Raw genomic sequence first — 19,561 nt, 5'->3', positions numbered from 1 at the left:
TGTCGCCGTATTGCAGTGCTCTCTTTAAGTGGTTCGTCATTTAAAAGTTTATATAAACAAAATCAACCAAACTAGAAGTTGTTTTTATGTAAAAATCTACTATGGAATGAAAAATGTTGAGTTTTAGCAGCCACAGCTGATCCCCTTTTAAAATCATATATATTCCCTTTATAGAGGAATTCATTTAGGTTAAGAATGCCTGGTTTAAAGAAAATATGCAGAGCGTGATTTATAAAAAAATATTCAGGCAGAAGAAAGTGAGATTGACTATATTTTCCTGAGTCCTAAGGTGCAGCTGAGCAAAATTTTAAATTTTATGCAATTAATTCAAAGTTCATCCATTATGATTACTGTACCTCAAATAATTGTAAAAAAATAGTAACAGGTCAAAATATAATTAGATTGTAAAAACAATGTTGATTGATTTGCAAATATGATTAAGCATTGATTGAGCAAATTTGTTTATATTTTATATAAGCCAGAATAAGCTATAAACTGAAAGAAGCAATTAAAAATGCAAATATGTACTTATTTATACTATTATAACTTACGCCATCCATCTCTCTTTTTTCTTTGATTTAGTTTGTATGTCGGGCATAGATTTTGATTTTTCAAATGGAGCTTTGCGTAAGATGAGCGATAGCTTTTTTTCCAATGGCTTCTTTTGTGGAGATTCTTCTAAAATCGTTAAATTTTATTTAAGAAGACTATTGCACAATAATATTGCTAAAAGTATCAAGTACCATTATGTGTACTCCCATTCATTTCTTTCTCTTCGTCAATTGTAAAAGCAGGATTACTAAAACCACTGATTGCGGCAAATTCAATAGACTTCTTCTTTTTAGTAGGCATCGAACTACCGTTCAATACTGCACTATCACTTTTGCTTGTGAGGCTTCTTTCCAGTGGACTGAATATATAATTTTATTTAATTCAATAATACAAATTGCTAAATATATTATTATGATACTAACCCAGTTATTTTTTTAGGATCTGCAGAACTTCTTCTATGCGTAGTTATGCCTTGAACTTCTCCGGAATGAAGTCTCTCTCGCTGATGCTCAAACCATTCATATAATCTGTTTGTCCATTGACCGACTCCTCTTATATGCAGCCATATGTACTCTAATGTTTATTAAGTATAATCAAAATTAATAAATATTTTTAAATATTGAAGTGACATGAATAATATTACCTTCTTGTTCCGGTGCACTGCTTACAGTAAACGGATGCCATTCATATTTTGCAATAGCCGGTATATTCACAAACACGTAATCTCCGGGATGATAATCAAAGTGATGCGGTCTTTTGATGACTAAATGAGTGACTTGAGATGGTAGTAATATTCCAGAGCTGATGTAAGTCTTTCCTTTATTCTTATCCATCCATGCTAAACGAGAAGCTCTTTCGAACACGTACACTAGACCGGGAACGATAAACCACTTCCAAAAGTTGGGTCCGTGGAGGATAAGTATTATCCAAAACGGAATATACAGCAAGTGCGTCCAGTAAAATACCTTTAAAAATCTTTTGTTATCGATCGTTTATTGAACATTTCACGATTATAATTTAACATACTTCAAAACTTCCTCCTCTTCTGACGAACGCTTGAGAGCAAATGAACATTATGACCAAAATTACAATGAGAGCTATTCCAGTCGGATTTGCTACGCCTCCAATCAATCCGAACAAGCCAGGTTTAGAAGTCAATAGCCAGTCGTTCAATGTAAAGTTGGCCGCGTTTACTACAGGATCGTTAACGACGATAATGCCTGTGTATACAAAATGTATTAGAATCCGATAAAAGTAAATTTGAATAAAATATTCACTTACTGAAATTCATTAGATGCATCAAAGTGTGTACAACACTAAAAATGAATATTAGCAATCCTGTAACTTTGTGAAGATAAATATGTTGATCTAATGGTAAAATAAGTCCAAATCCTCTCGTTCGTAAAAATGTAATACAACGCCTCAACATCAAAACCAAAACCCACATACAATCAAAGTTTAAACATTGCCCTGTAATTTATAAATTCAGAGATAAATCATACTTGTATATTAAGTTGAGTTTTAAGTCATCGCATTTTCAGATGTAAATGCTAAGAGATCTGTTGCAGTTGACTTTCCAAAACCTATATGTATCAGTTTCAAACACACTGTTCCAGCCTGCAGGCGATTGACATTAATGTCATTGATAATATCATGTTCAAGTTTATATATGCTTATGTACACAATAAATATACAATGACTTAATACTCAAGCTATTAATACAAATTTATTATGATAATATCTTACCACATGCTCTAGCAACTATAACAAATCCATTAGAATGTCTATATTGAATTGATCTTGATATAAACAATGCAATATTGATGAACACAAAAACTCCCAGAAACAATAAATATACATAGTTATTACGTAGATACGGCAAAGAGAGTTGATAAGGCCTCAAAGCCATAAATTTTCCAATTTTAGAGGCCGGCGGAGACTTTGGTTTTGGTGGAACTAACCACCGATCTATACTGATGTACAAAATTTTAAAGTCAATACAAGTTAAAATCATAATATATGTTATTTTATACACACAGCTACCTAATGGTTAAATTTTCTAGAAGACCTCCGTGTTTCTCAAGTTGCTTTTTCAATGCTTCATAAGTAATAGCGCCTCTTCTGGTTGAATCTGCATCTTCTAAGAGAGCGTCGGATAGATCGGCTAATTGAGTTTCATTGAACTTCATTCCATTTTCTTCCATACAAGCTCTTAATACATGCTTTAATTCTCTCTGCTGAATTAAACCATCCCCTTGAATATTTAATAAAAAATAGTAATATCTAAATAATAATACATAAATATGATATAAATATATTATACCATCTAAATCATACACTTTGAAGAGAAACCGAATTTTATCATCGGGTGATTGTCCAGCAAACTGGTGCATGGCATCTAAGAACTCTTGAAGCGATATTGTACCGGAGTTGTCTTTATCGAATATTTGGAATACTCTTTCAGTAAAAAACGGCTATTAAACAAATAAATTTCTATAAATATTACATATTATTGATGATATAGCATTGATGTTTTAATAATTACATTTTTTGATATGACAATCTTTTGAAATTCTTCTCTTCTTATCTCTTTTTCATTGCCAACTGTTTGTCTGAAGAGTTTTTCAAGCCATTCTAAGCTACTTTTGTCAAAACCAGTTCTCATTCTAAAATATACATAAAACACCTTATATTTATAATAACAAAGTGATTTATATAGTTCAATTTATGAGCAAAATAGTAAAATGGTTTGAAACTTTGCTAAAATAATTTTTAATAAATATTTTTTATTACCTTGGATTGCTAATCGCCATCACAAAATCCATGACTTCTTCTGGAGTTGCAATATTATCATTGTCTTTATCTAAAATTCTAAATATTTTATCTACAATCTGAAATAATATATTTTATTAATATTTTGGAAAATATATAAAACATAAAAAATTAAAAACTTACTCCTTTTGCTTGAAATATCAAAATAAACTTCTCGAATGTTATTACGTCTTCGCCACATAGTACGTAAGTGACACTTTCTACCTGTTCCGCAAGATCTATCTGCTTTTCATCACTGTAAGTTATAAATGAACTGTTTTATTTATTATTAAAATTTAATGTAGTGTTTAGTCTTTAGCTAAACGATACTTGCGTTAATCTTTCTTTTAAAAATTCGACCCAATCCTCTTGAATGAGAAATTTTTGTCCATCCTTGTCGAAGAGTTGAAAGAGCTTTCCGAGAAAATCCTAAAAAAAAAAATAGATTATTGCTTTTGTAGTTTGTCGTTAAAGGTAATTAAATGTATTTTATATTGTAGGAATTATGATCAACAATTTAGCTCCACTAAAACAGTTTGGTAAAAACTAGTACGTTTTATTGAATTACAAACATTAAAAAATAATTTGCCATTATATAATTAGAGTTAAGAGATCTCGCGAGAAACAGAAAATCTTACATCATCAGTAGAAAGAAATAAAATGTATAATACGTAGTCAGAAACAATCCGAACAAAGAACATTAGATATTATTACGTAATCAAAATCTAAAAGAAATATATAAAAGGCCCAACCCCAGAACTAGCAGCTAATTAGACCTGAAGCGTTAGCTAGGAGTCAATCAGAGAGTTTCAACAAGTTAAAAACTCGAAATCTGGTTTCTAGCTTGTCGACTCTTTGTGACGTTGTGACGGATATCGGATATTCAACACCAGAACTGCCTGGTATTTACGCCCCCTATTTAAAAAACATTAGGTGTATAATTTTACCTCTTCTCCACATATAGTGTTTCAAAACATAAGAAATTTCCAGAAAATTATAAGAAACATAATTCACTTTTTCATATCCTATCTTTTATATTTTATTTTATTTTTATTTTTTTATTAAATATTCCGCTGTAACCTGACAGGCGTAAGCCCAATGCGTTACAACGGGGTAAATATGTAACATCTGAGTAAGACAATTAGATATAATGAATACTTACAAGTAAGTATTAACCACCAGACTGAAAATCTGGGAATCGGTGACATCTATATTAATAATTGTAAATTATTATGTATAATATAATTTATAATCAATAGATGACAATGCAGCTAGGGCCGGTAATTTTTTATAAGAGCGCATTTTTTATAAATAAAAATTCGAGTGCCGCTGTTGGGGCTCTAACTCGCAACCTCAGAGTTACTAGTCTGAGACCGTGTATTCCGTCGTTAAAAAATCGTTTTGAGATATAATATAAACTATTTCAAGCGATGGATTACTTTAACCGAATCGTTTGCTTCGTATTAAGTATCCTTGCACAAATACTCTATAAAGATAATCTAAATAGCTAGGATAGATTTCTAAGAAAATCATAGATCTTTAAAGACATTGCTCGACGTTGAGTCACCGATAGTGAGATTCCGAGAAATATAAAATAATTGTATATAATTGGCGAAGATCATGTCACTCGCCCAGCAACGAACTTTTGGGTAGCAGCAGACGCTACATAGTTATTATTAGACGTGATACCAAATTTACTTGATTAACATAATGGTATAACTAGGGTAGAATCCTTCGTTTCGGTAACATTATCATAACATTTTCTGTAGAATACGTTTGTCCGTCAGGATATTGTAATACTGATCTTTACTCGAAACTCAACTAGCTCGTATTAAATAAATATATTATAGCGTGTCTATAAAATGCAACAATAAACATAAAAGCTGGAGCTATCGAGAGCTTAATTAGAATACCCTAAGCCCATTTTAAAACATTTCGCGATAAAATCTTAAACATGGAAGCTTAGAAGAATCGCCGAGTTTCTTGAAGACTCAGAAATCTTTACAAAAATCGGATTCATCAATTATATGTAAAATAACAAATCAATGGCATCGGTGAGCTTTACTGAGATCCGTCATAAGTGTATCCATAGTTAGTGATATATACATGCACCATCAATTTCAGGCATCCATTTTAATATGTCGCCAATGGGCTTTTCTCACAGGCGATCACCGACCCTGTTTCATGTCGAGCACTGAGAAAATTTACAAGATTTTTTGCTCGACGCGCATCTAATCAGGGAAAATCATACGCCACATTGGCTCATGTGAGCACGGATGGTAATTAGCATGACCCGAGGGTGTCTGCGGTTTCACCTTGCTCCCGATTGTCAATGACGTCACGTCAGGGTTCGACCAATCACGCGCGGTCGAACGCCGAAGGTAAATCGCTGATTCGGCTGTTGAGAATTTTCCAACATCCAATAAAAATGCAATCGAAATGTCAAGGCGTTTAATCGACGAATGGCACAGGCACGTTTCAGATGGCCAGGGTCGTTTTCACTTCTTGTGGTGTTGCAGGTGCTCTCAAAGTGTGTGGGTGTATGGCTATCTATCGGACTAAGCTTCTTAATTATCAAGGAAAAACTTGAAAAGAAAAATTGTTGAGCTAATAGAAATACATACATTTAGAAATATACGTATCAAGGTACCACTGTTCAATAAGATTTTTGTTACAAATGTAAGTTCACAAAATTATTTTGACCAAATATTAAGGTTTGTTTTTAGATTTTACTTAAAAATATCTTAAAATATATTTCGGTGAAGATAATATTTTTTTAATTACGAAACATATCATTTAAATTGTATCAAAAGCAGCGAGTCTTTGTAAACTTTTGGTTGGAATAAATTAAAAAAGCGAAAAGCTAATATTTTCACCCCGATATACCGCTGAAGTATCTACACCCCATTGTGTACATGTTAAAAAAATCTTTGATGTTATTTACATATATTTACTTATCTTATTAGGTCTTTGATTACTTATAACAGACATAGACTAATATCTAAAAGCCGACAAAAAGCAGTTAAAATAATGAAAATAATACTCTTTGAAATTTTCAAAATTACAGAACTAAGTCCTTTATTAAATAAATACAATGCACCTGTGGACTTTCTCAAAGACTGTTATTAATTATTTAAAATCTTTTAAACTAATATATTTATTTTCTAAATTTAAAATAATTTATTATTGTTATAATTTTTGAACATATCTAGTTGTAGTTATTGTAACCCATTGCTGACAATAAAATTCATATCAACAGAAACTAATTGAGTCTTTTCGGCATCTATAATAATTAAGACGATAATTATTTTTAGTATTAAAATAAATAGTGTTGATACTTACTTATAACTCTTTTTCTGAAACACACATTTTAATCGTGCTATTTGTTTACTAATATGTAAGATTTAATTATGATATAGAATATTTTATTATTTATACTAATAGTAAGACTATATTTTTTTTTTATTAAAAAGCTACATCTAAAATACGTGTATTAACAACATACACATATGTATATATAATATCAGATCTTTATAAAGAAATAGCAAGAATATATTAAGCTCTTTTTATTTTTTTAAATTCAAGTAGAATGGTTAAAATGATTTAAAAATATCTAAAAAATATCTTATAACGAGAAAGCAGCTTATACCTTTATATATAAATTGATTTATTTTAATGATCGAAATACCCATTAAAAAAAACAGTTTTCATACATAAAAATAATCGGATTAATAATTATTTTTTTGTAAAAAAGTAAAAATATTGAGTTAACAGTTTGGGAATCTTCGAAGGTAACTATGAGTCGCGAACTAAAATTGGGTTTAATAGTATATTGATTAGGTCAAGAATTAGTTGTATAATTAAATTAACTAAAATGATAACAGGATTCAAAATGAGAAAATGTTCAAAATAAATAGATAATATGGATAAAAGATTATAAATATTTGATTTAATTTATTAAGTATATATTTGATTTAATTTATTAAGTTTAAAATCATCAACTTCGTAGAAGCTGATTCTTAAAAATATATTAGCAAACATTTAAAGATATTTATAGTGAAAGTTGATCAATTTTTTGCTTAAGAAAATATCATTCAAATATGACTTATTATTAAAATAAATGACGAGTCATATTGCTACAAAAAATCACTGCCTATTTGTGATTATTTTAATTGAAACAAAAAAAAATTAAAAAACCATTAATAAACGAAGCACTGAATAAACTACTTTAATCTTTTATGAAAATATATGGGTGTGATTGAGGATTTCGACCTTTATTGTGACTTAAGATGCATAAAAACATTTAAGCTGTAGCCTAAATAACATCAAAATGTAATGTGATTTCTAAACTGAATCAAAGCCAAAATTGCATATTAATATTAGTATTTTGTACTATTTAATATATCTATATTTGTCGGGAAATTGATACTATTACTCAATCTGTGTCGTGACCTGAACAGGTTAATAAACACTACCTTAAATGTAAATTTGGGTAACTCCACTTTTGGGTGAAAATTACTTAATAATGTTACTTTGCTTAATATTCTGATACACATGCTATGAAAAACTCACATCTCCAAAATTGTAAGTAATCATAAAAAATGCTTCAAGAAAATTTGACATTTCTATTGTACCTAAAAACAACATTGCAAAATGTCTAAATATAATTACACTGTTTGGTTTGCATCTTTGTTAGAAAAAAATGTACGTGGGTGAATAATGAAAATTTTGCATGATAATGAGTCACGTTGATCTAAAATGTGTAGCTAATAATTATTTTTTGTTAATTTATTTAAGCGACGTAGTTTTTTTTGCCTTATTTGGATAGTTTAGATACAATTTTTTATTTTTAATAATTAGGTTACGCTTCATTACTTATGGGCTTACATGAAAGTTTTTTCAATACCTTTTCAAAATACAATGCTTAAACATATAGTAATAGAGTCATTCGTAAGAAATAATGACCCTCATGTGGCGAATGCATTTTATCGTTTTGCCTTAATTTATCATTTAGAATTATTGGTTCTAAAACAGCGGGGATTCGGTCACGTATCCAAATCCAATTGTCCATTAGCAAGTGGATAGCATTGACCAACCGATCCCATATCTCTGTCGATGGTACACATTTCATACGGCACGCGCCACCCATTTGCGACCCAATTTTATTTCGTTTCACACCCGATTGTCATTGACTGTCACTTTGGTCAAAACAATGGGAAAATATTTGAGCGCAATGAAAAATGACTTACGATCTTATCTTAAAGTTGAAAGCGTGAACGAGAAATGTTATTATATAATAGTTCAAAAAAACTGCTATATGATATTTAATATGTAGTTCTGATTAATATTATATAACACATAGATTGAAAAATTTATTGATATTATGAATTTTTTTAGGCTCATTATATGATACTTTTGTAACGTCGATATATTATATATATTGTATATCAACTTAAACGCTGATTAATTTGCTTAGTATTTGATTTTTTTAATTTTCTGTGTTGTTTTGACAAAATACTCGAAAATATGTTTTACTTGTATAATATTTATATGATTCATTTTAATATTTGTAATGATACGTTCTTAAATGACTTTTATGCTTTGTACTATTGATAGTTCTAAACTTTTAAAAAAGAATATTATTATTTGTTATTACTAACGCGCAAAATTAATATTTCATATACTGAAATATATTTTCTTATTAAGGCAACTATAGAAATATATATCTTAGTTGGCCAGTCAAAAATTTTTAAAAACATTATAAATCATCTTCAATTATATATTGAAAATATTAACTTAGATAGTATATGATTAATTTTATGCACACAAAAAAATCAATTTCCATATTTTTTTATGCAATATTAATACGTGTTAAATTTATGTATATTTACATGTACGCGAACACAGCGTGCATCACATCATAAAACGGTTCATATAATAAAACCGAAGCCATAAATTATAATTAATACACATTAAAATAAAATATTGCGCTTAGATTCGAGCAATTAAGAAAGAACAGCACGCACCTGCTGAGATGTTGCGAAAAAGCTTCGAAAAAGCTCTCTTCGCTCAGAGCTTTCGAGATCTAAATCTCGATAGTGACAAATGTCGTATTTCGCGGTCGACACCATAAAATTTAATATGCCGATCACGGATCTGATTTATTGCCCACAGACACAGTATTTATTTGTACAAAAGACCTCAGGGGCCTGTGTGCAACGGCAACAGAACGGAAAAATGAATTACGACGTCTGATTATCTAAATCGAACAAACATACGAAAATACCTCCTCCGGGGATAGAAATACTCGTATATGGGCTGTTCAAAAAGTTTCCGAACTTGATTTAATACAATATTCAGCTTTAAATCAAGAAAAAAACTACCATTTACCGCATCATTTTATTGCGATTAGGCAAATATTGTTTTATTTATTCGTTTATCTTCAAAGCAAAACTACATGCCGTAAGAAGCGCTGCTTTAATTGGTTTATATAGTTATTATTTATATTTTTTAATTTAATATGGGACTCAATGAAATACTTTTCCCTAAATTAATATTATTAAATTTTTATTTATTGAGCCTCGAAATTTAATTCAAATAAATTTGCACCGTGTTATATAATAAATATTTTAAAGGAAAAATAAATTCAGTAAAGAAAGTTCTTTTCAATCAATTAAAGGCCCCAAAACATATTAAGATATGTTAACTGACGTTTGTATCCAAAATGAGGTAAAATATCCAGTAGATTATATTTTGTAGGTTGAAATGAAAATTTTCAATTTAAGAGTGCAGTTAACATCAAATGATAACTACACATTTAAATAGAAAATATACTGGCTCTATATCTAAACCAAATAGTTAACATGTTATTTCTAAAAATGTGTTTTGATATCACGTATGCTATTTAATCAAGAATAAATTTAGGAGTAGCAAAACTTTTTTTATTTTAATTGGATCTAGAAAAAAATGTTTTTTTTTTCTTTTAATCTTCTTTTACCAAAAAACATAATAATTATAAATAATGTTTTTTCGCTTTTTATTTGTAATATAATGTAAAGTTTTTCTCAAAAAAATGTAGTTGTTGTTTTAAAATTAACTTAAATCATAAAAATTACATAAAAATAATATTCATCAGCATGATTATTTCAACATTGCAATAATCATTATTATTTTATTAATTATAAAAAATGTTAATTTTAATAACTAAAATGTTCTCTTCCTGTCCTGCCTTCATTATGCAATATACTTTTTTAAACAATCCACATATTAAAAGGTACGATATATGTATGTACATGAAATTCCAATGCAGATCATGGAATATGTCGATTAACGAACGAAATTTCATTAGCGGATCTTTTATGTTTGATGATTAACTAAGCATCGTATGACAGACGATGACTGACCGATGTATGTGATCAATTAAAAGTAATAAGCGGCAATTTCGTGTAATCACAGGGGATAAACGTGTATTAAAAGGCTCTACGGGATTCTATGATAGAGGACCCCTGCTGAGGACGAAATCAAAGACCCTACCGTTCTAGATAATACGATCGCATTTTGTGAATTGGCGAACTGCACGATATACGAGATAGGAGGTAAATCAGAAACTGATTTATTATTTTGTAAAAAATTATTTAAGTATATAATAAATAAGTTTGATAAATGGTTATAATAAATTGTTGATTATGTTCATAGTACAATAAACCCAATAATACTTAGGCGAGTAGCATAACTGCTTAACTTAATATATTTAAAAATTAAAATCGTTAAACGTGGTTTATTTGAAGGTAATACTATCTATCTATTGATTTATTAGTAAAGTGTTTGAGACAAAATCAATCATTTGAATTACTCGCTTATTATGAAAATTCACCCATGTGGAGTCTTATTTTTAATATAATATATCAATGGTATAAGTCGATGATAAATACATGAAAGACCTGAGTTTGAATTCCATATAAATTCTATCTGAAAGATTGGAATTAGAGATAATTTTAATTTCGTTTATAACCACAAATGAGGTTTTCCTAAATTTTCCTTATCTCAAAGATACATATTGTTTCACTACTTACTTGGTAAATAATAATAAAATTTGAATATATTATTTTAATAAAATTGTCAATAAAATCTATTTTTTTTGTATTAAATCTCAGAGGAAATTCTTACACAATCACTGAATAAACAGTTCAATATTATGGTACAAAATATTTTTTTCAAATTATCTTAGATAAACTGTTTTTTTTTATTATTACATAACTCGAATTTGATCTTAACATAAAATTAGTTTTTGTTTATTCTAGTTAATTGGAACATATCCACAGTCAAGCAGATATTTTGCTAAATGTAGTTATTTATCAAATTAAACGATATTTCGACATAAACTTGTGTCATAAAAAAACAAGCGTAACGTTCTGGTTTAATTAAGCCGTTTCTTGTCAATTATAGTTTATTTCGATTTATATAAATAATACGTTTTTTGTACCATAAAATTAATTAGCATATACACATATACATATATTATAAAAAGTAAGGACAACTCGAGTAGCCATTTAAGGATTTTTAATCAAGTCGTCTGGTTTTCATACTAATAAATCTATTTATAGAGTTCACTTTGAACAAATTGATGCTTCGAATTATCCATATTAAGAATCCAAAATAGAGCATTTCAAGTCGCTTGGATAAAAATCCAAGAGGCTATCAAATTAACAACCACACGTCAACTTTTATTAGAACTTAAAATACAATTTGACTTTAATCATTGAAGACATATTGGAAAAAAATGGTGTTAAATTTCATTGAAGAATGCGTCGTATAATATACTTTATTTGATTTTGATTTAAGTAGTTTGTGTTAAATATTATTTGAACACGAAACACGCACGAGTTAGTTAGTGAGTTTCTTAGAACTATCATTAATTATCAATAAAGAATAAAGTTCACGTTCACATAACACGTTCAATCATCAATCACGACGTATGTTTGTTAGTCATTACAGCTATAATTGATGTTTTACGTTCAATGCAAGCAATTGTGTCATCATATGTGGCCAAACTATACAGGGTGAGAAAAATATGTTAAAAAATAATAAGTAGCATATACACGAATTAATTGAAGTAAATAATTTGCTTGTTAGTAATGATTACAATTAATATAATAAGCATTTAATTGATATGTGTATGTTAAAGGCGTTGAAATGCTCAAATAATTTTGTTCCGCTCATGGTCCTCTAAGTTATCAAAAAATAAAATTAAAAAAATTAACACAAAGAAATCGGATGTCGCATAGACAAATAAGAATATATTTTGACATCGTTACATGGCTCTCGGGGGTTTTAAATGCCGTCAAAGCCTTTGGCGTCATGTCAGTGGATTAAAACTGGAATTGGATTAAAACCGCCGGCATTGTTTGATATACATATTAGAAAATCTTCGACTAACCGTCGAGGAAGATGTAAAAAATTAGACATTGCCCACGCACCGTCGCTTTTTTTATCTCACCAGAGAATAAACTCCCATAATAATTATAATAATTATGTCAGTGATTGATGACCATTAAGCATTGACATATTTATTTTACTCGGAGTGATAACTAGAATAATTTGATTAATTATTAATTAAATCCAAAAAAAATACATTTTTTGTTGGCTCTAATTTGCTTTGACTTTTGAATAAATTTTAGACAACTTTCAATATGTACAATATACTTATCAGTTGTCTTGTATGTTAAGTAGTGATTATTTGAAACAACTAACCCACTTGCGAACTTATTAAATTTAAATATTAATATCGATTATATTAGGTGAAAAATAGCTATCTATAATTGCTAATTTTATAAGAATAAGATGAACTTAATGGTTCACTAAAACTATTCAATATCTTAAAATTTATTCGTATCTTTTCTTTTCAAAAGTTTTTATGATAGCTTGTTGCTTCAAATTTCAGATTATTACAATAAAGTAATTTTGTTAATTTTTAAGTAAGTGCTTCAACTGCACTTAAGTCATTCATATATAAAACTAACCTTAAATGTGTCAACTGCACTTAAAGAATGTTTTGTTTATAATTTTTCGGTAGTCCATAGAATCTAAGAATTCTGGAAGAGACTTAACTTGAAAATAATTCGTGTTTGATTTTATATGAAAAATGTTATTTTTTAAAGCAAAAGTTTAAAAGTCTTACAACTTTTTATTAAAAATAAAATTATCAGATCAAGATATTTTGGTTGGATTTTACGTAAATTTATTTTAGAAGCAATTAAAATTTTAAAAGAAAACGAAACACTTCCTCAACATATTTTAGATCTAAAAAAAACATTGTTTTATTTCATTTACAATAAAAAATTTTACAAACTAATTAAAGGAACACCTATAAGATCACCTTTGCCACCAATAATTGCAAACCTTAACATAGAAGATTTGGAAATCAGAACTTTAAGTTTTTTGAATATATGCTAAATATTTGGCTCCGATACGTATACGACTCATTTGCAATATAGTCACATGGATTTGATAACTTCGAGTTTTTTCTAAATCTTTTAAATAATCAGTATGCTAAAAATAAGAAGGCACTATTAAAATTGAACATAACAAATTTTTATTTATTGAAAAAATAATGGAACTTTTGGACATACAAATTAAAAGAAAAAACACATACAAATCAATATTTAAATGCTAATTCTCACCATTATCCTTTAAAACTAATTTCTATAGCAGCCGTCTTTTGTATAGAGCATTTAAACTTTCAGGTAATGAACATAAATTTAAGGAATTTAAAAAGTCAAGTAAAAGATTTACTCATATCCGTAATAAAAAGAAAGATGGAATTAAAAAAATAAATTCTATTAAATGGAAAAGACAATATATGTAATGAATTAGAAGAAGTGTACCAAATTCCTGTGGCAATTGTGACAAAATTTATATTGGTCAGATAAACCGTAGTATTTCAAAATCAACTTTGCCAAACTACTTTTAATAAAAATCACCATATGTTTTTTTTATACAACCAAAACTTAAGATTAATTTAAAAACTCAATTATACGAAAAATAGAGAAGTAATTGAAATCTAAAATATTTTTTTTAATAACTAAAAGAGTCAATGCGAAAGCTATTTAAAATACTTGGTTACCAATCTAAATTAAAGCTTAATAAAATTCCCACAAATATAAATACATTTAAACCAAGCATTTTCATTGAAAAAATCTCAGGTATGAGCATTTTATACGATCGCGCCATCTCCGAGAGCTGCCATTAAATTTAATTAGCTATTCCTCATTTGGCAGTAGTACTCAAGTGCGCTTTCCTTTTCAGACTTACCAGTCACTCAAAAATGGCTACAAGAATCCAAAGAAATGATATATAGGGAAATGTTTAATAGAAACGTCTGTCGGAATGCGTTCCTAAAACGCCCGAAGGAATCTTTACCGGTAAACTACAAACGAGATCGAAATCCAATGCATATGTATTATTTTTGACTAAGCTGCGATAAGCAGTACACATTATAATACAATTATTGTGTAATATACATTATGGCATATGCGAAAGTTTTTTAACGTATATTATCTTTAAAGCGATCTGTTTTCAATTCAGGATTAACTTATTATCTTATTAGGCTTCGTAATCACCTCACGTGTTAACCGGCGAATGAATCGTGTTGAAAAGTTGGAGTTTAGATGTTTATCTAAATCGTAATATTTTTTGTATTTTTTTTATAAAAACTTATGTAAATATATTTAGCCCAAGAAACGGATGCTTTTAACAAAAGTTTCTTAATTATGTTGCAATGTTTTTTAAAGTTTAGGATTTATCTATTTACACATATGATTGGGTTAAAATAATTATACGTGTTTAAGAATATACTATATATGATATAGTTAAATATGAATAATATTAGTGTTGGCTAGCAGGAATTTGTATACTAATTCCAGAATATTATAAATGTTGTAATTAAATGACTAACTCGCGTGGTTTAGTTATTTTTAATGATCTTGGCTCATATGTAATGTCCAAAAGTCATATGACTTCAATATTAGTAATTTGTAACTATTGATTATGATAAATATTAAATAATATATTACAAGCAAAAGCTTTAGTTTGGGATTAAATTGAAAATGCTTTAATTAATTTATATGATTTTATAGCTTAAGAAATTTATTTTGTGTAAAAATATATTAGTAATAAGTACATTTAGTCATAGCTGCATAATAATATATTCTAACTATAAATGCAAAATCATACCTTAATTGAATTTTCAAATAAATTTCTATATTATAAATATATTTTATGGTGGTCTAAGCTTAATAACAGTAAACTACTTCGTTGATATTGCCTGCGAGTTATAATTGAATCAGAAAATATTATTTATAGCCGTCTCCCGAGAATCCATCATGTTTAGTCATTGTGGTCAACAGGTATGTTTATATGCGAAAAAAATAGTTATTCAACATTTCGCAACCGGCGTGGTAAAAATACGCCCCGAGGTTAAAAATTACGCCGATCGTTCAGTGCTTATGTGTGATTTATATCGAACATAATTAAGTTGGATAAGATTTGACAACCCATGTCAAAGGCCAAACTATGCGTAAAGACCAATTTCTGATTTTTTGTCTAGGCAGTAACAACACACACCCGAGGAGTTAATTTTATCTTCGACATAGCACAACCCATTGTTATAAAGCCGACAATGTTGTTGATCAAACACCACAAGCCGATTATTTATATGGTGTACTGTAAAAATCCAAGCGTTAAAGTTATGCAACATCTAGTTTAAAATTGGGCGTGAAGAATAGCTCGTGATAGTGAACGCCCAATGTATATATATGTATAATATAGTATATAAGAATAAAGTGCATTCGAATAATATGTAAATTAAAATATTTTAAGAAAAGGCCCTGTAGATGGACCATGTATAAAATCTTAAATAAATCTTGTCGAACAAGACTCTTGGATTTCAACATTTATTTTTGATCTTTCACAAAACGGTCTCTGATTGTAGGTGTTCTATCATTGTCGCTTTTGACACGCTTCATATATTATGAATAATTTAAATTCAACGAAAATCTAGTTTGCCTATATGTGATATTTATTAAAAAGACTCAACACGCGATTTGTTTTATTTATGGTCACTTCCATTATGGCAGATATATGGGGTCAATAGATCAAATCAATCAAAACGCGAACACGAGTATTACAAATGTATTTTTTTGTTAGTATCAATACAAACAAACTCTAACCTTAATTGTAACAAAAAATCGTACGTTATAATGTTGTTATTTTTTTATTATTATGATTTATTATCCTATTAGTAACGTTACAGTATTTTAAGTAACGACTTATAAAATAATTATAATTCGAATTTTTCACAATTAAAGTACTGGGTGGAGCCGCTTGAATATTCATGAAGCTGATACCGAAGCAAATTACTGTGATTACACAGATAAAAACCCATCTCACTAGATTCATTAGGCCGCTAGGAGTGGCTCAATATTTTTTTATTGATTAGCAAATTCAAAAATTTTCCGATGGAATTGATTAAGCAATGCACTTTAAAAGTAAATATGTTTTATAGATGTATATAAAAAAGTTGATTATGTATCCGATCACCGAGAGAGTTTCCATCCGGCGGATGTCACACTTGTTGGTAGAAGCTAGTTTATTTATTTGCTTTTTTTAATGTTTGCAGAGTGTTACCGGACGAGATCTTCATCACGATGTTAATTTTTGAGCATCACGATGTTCATTATCGATGTGCAAAAATCAAAGAACCAGAAAATCAATTAGCGTGTCTGATTTTTACGAATGCCGGGTTTGACGCTTAGCGAGCGTCGATGTCTTTTGATGAACTATCACGATAACATTTGTATTAGTTTTATTAATTTCTTATTTATATTATATTTTATTGATTTTAAATAATATACAATTATTTAATTATTAAAAATATATAAAATTATATAAATTTCAATATATAATATACATAGGTGTACTCATATAAATACTACATAAGCCAAAATATTGTGGCATTCTATTTATATATTATGTCTTTTTAATAAAATATATTCTTTACATATATATTTATTTAAAGCATATGTTTAATATTAGATAGATTATTATTTTTATTTAATTGCACTTGCAATATTTTTTCGTTTCGTTCACCGAATAACCTCATCTCTACTTCTTAAATTTTATTTTAGATATTGCTCGGATAAAAAAACTTCCAAGATGCAAAACAACTCTGCATTTCTTGAAATCGAATATCATACAGTAACTTTAAACATATTCTAAAAAATAAATCTCAATAAAGTAGATTCTAATTTGAGTTTTGGGTAGTTATATTTATGCAGCCTCATACAATAACCCTTTCACCTTACATTTGACTTTATGTACAACGTAATGAGCAAGCTATTCTTCTGCGCGTCTTCAACGCATAAACATAACACCAGGGGTCCCAACACCTCAAAAAAAGTCATCATAAAAACTATGTCAAGAACATTATGGTAAAATAAATTATTAAATTAAAATTGTACTATACAGATAATGGTTGGAATAATGTCGGATCTTTTCGGTCTTACTATCCAGCCTTTATTATTTTTCTTAAAGCCACTTCTATAAACAGTAGGTATAAAAAATACGTTGAAGCTATCATTTAGTATATTCTGGTTTCTAGTCAAGAATAATATTTATTGTAATAATTAAACCATTTTAATATATTTTAAGTAGTGTTGCATGACAATTTATTTGTTTTGAACTTAATTATTTTGTAGTAAAATTACATGAAAAAAATAATTAATTTTTTAATGAGACTAAAAAATAATTATTTTTAATTAGACCTAATAGTGATATTTTTATAAATTTATAGTTATATTATCTATTCACAATTTATAAAAATGTTTCTTAATGATTTTTACTTATTCTTTTAATTCCATGCGGAGTTAATAATATTTATGAGATTTAAAGTATCATTCAAAATAAAATAAAATTTATCAGTAAAGTGTGACACATAATCGACGTTATTCTGGGTTTCTTGGCTAATATTTTAAAACTATTTATTACGCCGAGACATTAAGAATAAATAAAAAATCTTTAAATGTCTTTTTCTTTACTTATTTACGACGTTATTTTGTGTTGACAGTTATTCTAAAATTATTTATTAATGCTAGACACAAAGAAAAAATAACACTTTTAATATCTTAATGATAAAAATCTAATTTAAAGTGTTTTAAATAAAGAACAAGGTCTCTGGGCAAATATTATAAGCGCCTGATTATGAAAATCGTAAAATATTTATATATTTTAAGTTAGCTATAAACACTACTTAAATAAACAATGCGACTGCAGAATATATTTAAAACACACAGATTCGATTATTTAAATTAAAATAGATAAATTAAACTGATTAAAATATTTTAGTTTTTTTATACAATGAAGAAGTATGCAACATTGTATAAGGTTTGCAAAGACTGTATTTAATTTTAAGTTCTTGATAACTATAGCACGTTTAAAATAGTCCCTAAGCACATTTATTGCTTTATACGTATTGTACATACACTATAAAGATTGCTTCTCTATGTTTTATTTTATTTTAAGAATTTGCGTTCTTACCTATCTAAAAAATAGAGCTATATACTAAATCTATACATAAGAAAATTATATATCTTATAAATATAAGTAATACCACTGTCACGCCTCGTAATCACGCCTAACAAATTTTTAACCATTTGTCGATCACAAATAGAAGTACATGTTTAAGGTCTTGTAACAAAACGCCCCAATCTGGTGTGTAGGCGGGGTACGAATTATTGGTATAATATATTTTTAGGTCGACACACTGCACGTTCTAGGCCTTAGTAAATCATTCGCTTAAATGACCATGCCCTAAACACAATATCATGAATGAATCGTTATACTCCACGGTATATATTTTGGTAAACAGCGTCAAGGTACTTAACAATGATTTTTAAGTACTTTTGAGTGGACCTATATTTGTTGACTTAATTTAAAAAAAATAATACTAAATCTCTCGATTTTTTTTGGTTAGTAATTATCACAAATAAATCAAATAAATAATTATAACTGAAGAGCGCCGTAGATATATCTTTATCTTGAATCAAGACCGGTATATGTTTTACTGTATAAAACACGCGACTATCCACTCCTTATAGTTTAATAAAAAAATTCTATAAATCACAAAAAAGTACAGTGCATTCCT

At 28.2% G+C, this 19,561-nt stretch overlaps 2 protein-coding genes across 5 annotated transcripts in view; one reads left to right on the top strand and one right to left on the bottom strand.

Moving 5' to 3' along the window:
• LOC148233905 (pickpocket protein 11-like) overlaps positions 1-19,561 on the top strand; it is an 87,396-nt gene that overhangs the window by 2,908 nt on the left and 64,927 nt on the right. The window contains exon 1 of one of the 2 annotated variants that reach the window (XM_088188622.1): positions 1,223-1,358. The exons of the other annotated variant lie outside the window; for it this stretch is intronic. The gene's annotated coding sequence lies outside the window, so the exon portion shown is untranslated. Of the gene's footprint in view, positions 1-1,222; positions 1,359-19,561 lie in introns of those variants that run through there. 2 annotated transcript variants of the gene reach the window in all.
• Nox (NADPH oxidase) overlaps positions 1-19,561 on the bottom strand; it is a 60,415-nt gene that overhangs the window by 1,679 nt on the left and 39,175 nt on the right. For 2 of the 3 annotated variants that reach the window (XM_088188619.1, XM_088188620.1), the window contains exons 3-15: positions 3,698-3,792; positions 3,508-3,619; positions 3,346-3,443; positions 3,098-3,218; positions 2,876-3,026; positions 2,596-2,806; positions 2,299-2,525; positions 1,834-2,022; positions 1,579-1,772; positions 1,196-1,517; positions 975-1,125; positions 744-910; positions 552-678 (exon numbers count right to left, since the gene is read on the bottom strand). In XM_088188619.1, coding sequence (XP_088044745.1) covers positions 552-678; positions 744-910; positions 975-1,125; positions 1,196-1,517; positions 1,579-1,772; positions 1,834-2,022; positions 2,299-2,525; positions 2,596-2,806; positions 2,876-3,026; positions 3,098-3,218; positions 3,346-3,443; positions 3,508-3,619; positions 3,698-3,792 — 2,165 coding nt within the window. The remainder of the gene's footprint in view (positions 1-551; positions 679-743; positions 911-974; positions 1,126-1,195; positions 1,518-1,578; positions 1,773-1,833; positions 2,023-2,298; positions 2,526-2,595; positions 2,807-2,875; positions 3,027-3,097; positions 3,219-3,345; positions 3,444-3,507; positions 3,620-3,697; positions 3,793-19,561) is intronic. The other variant, XM_088188621.1, reaches the window with a different exon arrangement.

The sequence above is a fragment of the Plectrocnemia conspersa genome, unplaced genomic scaffold (assembly GCF_051122295.1).
Source record: "Plectrocnemia conspersa isolate PC_06_02 unplaced genomic scaffold, ASM5112229v1 ptg000007l, whole genome shotgun sequence".
Taxonomy (NCBI): Eukaryota; Metazoa; Arthropoda; class Insecta; order Trichoptera; family Polycentropodidae; genus Plectrocnemia; species Plectrocnemia conspersa.
Note: the sequence above shows the minus strand (reverse complement) of the source record. Positions and strands in the feature narration are given on the sequence as shown.